Genomic DNA, 4,171 nt, shown 5'->3' with positions numbered 1-4,171 from the left:
CGGGTCGAGCTCGGTGTTCCAGCGGCCTTGGCACGCGCCGGCCGTGCGACCCGGCACGCTCTTGGCCACGAGCTTCCAGTTGGCCTGATGGCCCTTGCCCTGCTCTTTGACGGCAGCGATGAGCTTCTTGTCCTCCTTCTTGCTCCAGCTCTGGCCAAACTTGGCCGACTTGGCGGCCGTCGTCATCACCTCAGTCGTGTCTTCCTTCGCAGCCTTCTTGCCTGCCTTCTTGGGCGCATCCTTCTTGGGCGCCTTGACGACGTCCACCTTGGGCGCCTTGGTCTTGGTCGCCTTCGCTTCCTTGGTCACCTTCGTTTCCTTGGCGGGCTTGGCTTCCTTGGCGGGCTTGGCTTCCTTGAGCGCCTTGGCTTCCTTGGGCGCCTTGGGCGTGGCGTCCGCGGCCGGCCCTGCTTGGATCTTCTTGCCCTTGGCCATTTCAATCAAATGCGCGCTTTGTCCAATCGTTTTCGGTTTGGGTGTCATCGCCTTGTTGAAGCTCTTGAAAACAGGACATGTCCTTGTTTCGAGACCATTTGAAAAAGCCCGCCAAGATCAAGACACTGGATGAAAGCCAATCTTGTTTCATTTTGCAGTGAGGGGATATGTACAAGAGGCGTCATTCAACCTGGATGCTATGCACGTAGCCTGCGTCGCGCTGTGTGAGCACGGTATCGTCAAGGTCGGCTGTGTTGATTCTGTGGGCTGACGTCGATCATCATTGCATCCTGCGACGTCCATGAGCTCAATCGAATATCCGTGGCGGCTTCTTTCGGTCGTTGAAATGTATTCACAGGATGCCATTCGCACACCATCATCCTTTGCAGCAGAGCAGCCGTGGTCATTGCTCGCAACGGCCATTCAAATAACCGCGTAGCAAGCCAGTTTTGTGTGCGTGGTTTGCATGCCACACCTCTTATTGACCGAGCCCACATGGGCAATGACGTGGCGTTGCAATACAAGCCGATGACACGCAGTCGGAAACGTATACAATCCCTTTGTCGTGAATGGCCACCACCCTGCTTTTGAATTGCCATGCCCCTCTACGCAGTCCACTTGCAGTACCCATGAGTGATGTCTTCCCCGCGCCTTGCGAGGTGGTTCCAGTCCTGGCACACCGAGCGGCCTTCGCACGCGCGCACCAGAAAGCAAGATCAGAACTGAGTCTTCCTGCAGGAGCCGACCTCAACGGTTGAAATTCCCGCTTAACCGTAGTACTTGATATCGAGATATCCACGCGTCCCAGCCGATCTTCTGGCACCGGCGGATAACCTTGGTCGATCCGATCCGTGCACATCACTAAACACTGACTCTGGACCTACTCTCATTCGATTGCATATGAGTGCTACCTCATCCATGGATCATTTCATGCGCTTACCCTTCATAGACGAAGACGACGAGGCGCGTGTGGTTCGTCGACTGGACGTCCCAGTAGTTGTACGACCGACGCTGTTGGTACAAATTCACGTCGTGTGAAACGTACTCGAGCGCAATGTTGGCGGCAGCCAGCGTCTTAATGTTGCGCGCGCGGTCACCCTTGGGCCACGACTCTTTCTCGACGCACAGCCAGCGCAGCGTAAACGGCGCGGCAGCGATTCCTTTGATCAGTCGCACGAGGTCGCTGGAAGCGCATTTGGGGAACCGCACCCGGAGCGCGTCCAGCTTTGGGCACGGCAGGTGCGCCAGCCACAAGGCTTCGTCGAGACTACTTGCAGAAACATAGAGGTACTGCAGCTTGGTGCAGTGGACCAGTCCCAGCGTAAGCTCGCGCTGAAAGTCACCGCACACCGCTGCATATTGCAGCTCGAGGTGCTTGAGCGACGCGAGATGCGGTAGCATCCGAAGAAAGCGCGCAGGCCAGACGTCGGGCGATTGTCCTGACAGCGGCATGCACAGCGACGTGAGGCGGCCGAGCGATGGGTACAACCCCGGCTCGTTGGCGACGTGCACCAGCAGGCGCCCCGTAAAGTGCGCCAGTCGCTCGGCGGACAGCAACATCATCCGAAACGAGGCGATGTCTGCGGCAGAGCAGTCTTCAAACGCAAGGCGCTGCCCGGGGCGCAGGTTTGGATCGGCGTAGCGCGTTATGTGGTCGGCGCACTTGGCGAGTATGTTCAGCTCGAGGTCGACGCGACGTAGGTTGCGCGGCAGAAGCTGCTGCTCCATGAAGCACGCGTGGACATCTACAGCGTATTGGGGGGTACCGATGTCGTTTTTGAACACGAGGTCGCGGAGGCTCTCTCAGGTCACAATGGCCCGACACAAATGACGCACATCCTCGAGCTTCATGTCGCCGAACGTCGAGTCGACGAGGTGGAGGCGTCGACAGCGCCCATGCACCAGCATCGCAGCGACGTTCGATGCAACAGAGGCAGGATGGTTCCCGCGCAACGTGAGCTCCGTGAGCTGGCCGAGTGGCAAGTGGGAAAATATCTCCGCCACCGCAGCAAAGCCCATCTTGCCATAGGAGGAGACGATGCGCAGCCGACGACATGCAGCCAGGATGCCGCCGAGCGCCGTTGCCTCGCTAAGCGTGGACGCTCGCAGAGTGCAGAATTCAACGCAGTGAAGGACGCTTTGGCGCTCGTGAAGTAGCGCGGCGCTGGTGGCTTGTGCACCCATGGCGACAATGGCGCCGAGAGCGTCGATGTTGGCAAGGTGCTGCTTGGTCGCCTCGCTTGTTGATGCGAGGACAGTGATGCGGGGCCAATCGACGCAAATTGTCGGCGTTGAGCGCAAGGCGCTGAGCGCAGCCATCGCCGGCGACTTGGCGTCTGCTGGGAGCGCGTCAACGAGCCGAAACAGCGCTGGTCCGTGCTGAACAAACGTCGCGATATGCTGCAGGAGCTCGGGCGTCGAACCCACGGCCGACGGGTTGCCGCGCGGCCGAGCCATGGTGTGGGCCATTGATATTTGATTGGGAGCCAGCCGGGCGCACGGGGATTGGTCGAAATGATTGTAATGGAGGGATGGGATTGGTCACCGAACAAGCGTTTTTCCATCTCGTGCAGCAGCATATTTTCTTTACTTGATTTTTGTATTGGTTGCAAATGGTGTCACCGACCGAGTTGCATATTTTCAACTGCACGTATCAAGAGCGTCAAGAGCGGACTCGGCGGCAACTACGAGACGACCAAGGAGCCCTGCAGGCCAATGATACGATCATTCAAGCTCTCTTTCGGTCGCGCCAAGACGCCTCAAGATATGTCTCGACCACGGTACACACTCGTTGGGGGTGATTGTTATCCGGATGGCAAAAATGACGTGGCGTGTCACGGTGAAGGAGTGATGATGCGAGGAGCAAGACCGTCGTCACCAATGGTCAGCAGTCTCGCGACCGCCCTCCACTATTAGTAGCCAACACCTCTTCAGGCCAGGCCAAAAACCACATTCGCTTTGCTGATCGTAGGGCTTCCCACCTTCAGATTGTGGTTGGCCCGGTTTGATTCCATACCAAAACCAACGCGCACGGTGTTTCCAAGGCGCAGTACAATTCAATTGAAACGAAAATACGACGATCACATTGAGCTTCAAACTAGGCATTGAGAGCACGTGGGCTGTGGATGTAAACGTCCTCGTCGCACACGTCGATAGTGACGCCGGCGGCTCGTGCTTTGACGAGGTATACTCGCTCGGTGTCTTGGAGTGGCGACTCCAGCGCGGATGGGAGCTTGACCGACACGTTCGTGCACGTTGCAAGCGCCTTGAGCAGGGCTTGGGTCCCCGCAATAAGAAATGGGTTGTTCGAGAGGTCGAGCTCGAAAGGGATGCGCACCTGCGTCCCCTGCAGCGCCTTGGCCAACGTCGACACGTGGCGTGTATTCATGCCGCAGTTTTCCAAGCGCATGCATCGAACGCCGGCGCCGATGCATCGCTGGACCGTCGTCGTGACGTACGGCATCCGAGAGCCAATCCACTCGCAGCATTGGAACGTGACCGACTCGAGGTGCGTGGAGCTTATGGCCCATTGAAAGAGCACATCCAGATTCGTCTCGGAGACGCTGACGTCGGCCAGTGCGAGCGTGCGGAGCGCCGACGGCGCGTCGAAAGGGAAACGAGTCGCGGTCGTGCTGCAGAGTTCCACGGTGTTGAGGCTCAGGCTCTCGAGCGCCGACATCTGTGGAAGCATATCGAAGAGGCAGTCGCTGAGGTCCGTCTCATACGCGCTAACCTT

At 58.2% G+C, this 4,171-nt stretch overlaps 3 protein-coding genes across 3 annotated transcripts; all 3 read right to left on the bottom strand.

Moving 5' to 3' along the window:
• Positions 1-34: 34 nt before the first annotated feature.
• SPRG_17586 (hypothetical protein) lies at positions 35-435 on the bottom strand (the record flags this gene model as incomplete). The annotated part of the gene is made up of 1 exon (XM_012356942.1): positions 35-435. A coding segment is annotated over one exon (401 nt), but the record flags the coding sequence as incomplete, so codon positions are not given.
• An 837-nt stretch (positions 436-1,272) lies between these two features.
• On the bottom strand, positions 1,273-2,904 carry SPRG_17585 (hypothetical protein; the record flags this gene model as incomplete). Its single annotated transcript, XM_012356941.1, has 3 exons — positions 1,273-1,315; positions 1,376-2,235; positions 2,272-2,904. 3 exons carry the CDS (start codon positions 2,902-2,904, stop codon positions 1,297-1,299), a joined length of 1,512 nt encoding a protein of 503 aa, XP_012212331.1. The 3' UTR covers positions 1,273-1,296.
• Positions 2,905-3,532: 628 nt separating this feature from the next.
• On the bottom strand, positions 3,533-4,114 carry SPRG_17584 (hypothetical protein; the record flags this gene model as incomplete). The annotated part of the gene is made up of 1 exon (XM_012356940.1): positions 3,533-4,114. The coding sequence occupies one exon, from the start codon at positions 4,112-4,114 to the stop codon at positions 3,533-3,535; it is 582 nt and encodes a 193-aa protein (XP_012212330.1).
• Positions 4,115-4,171: the final 57 nt, after the last annotated feature.

Source organism: Saprolegnia parasitica (genome assembly GCF_000151545.1).
Source record: "Saprolegnia parasitica CBS 223.65 unplaced genomic scaffold supercont2.651, whole genome shotgun sequence".
NCBI classification, from domain to species: domain Eukaryota; phylum Oomycota; class Saprolegniomycetes; order Saprolegniales; family Saprolegniaceae; genus Saprolegnia; species Saprolegnia parasitica.
The sequence above is the reverse complement of the archived record's forward strand: the minus strand, read 5'-3'. Positions and strand labels throughout refer to the sequence as shown.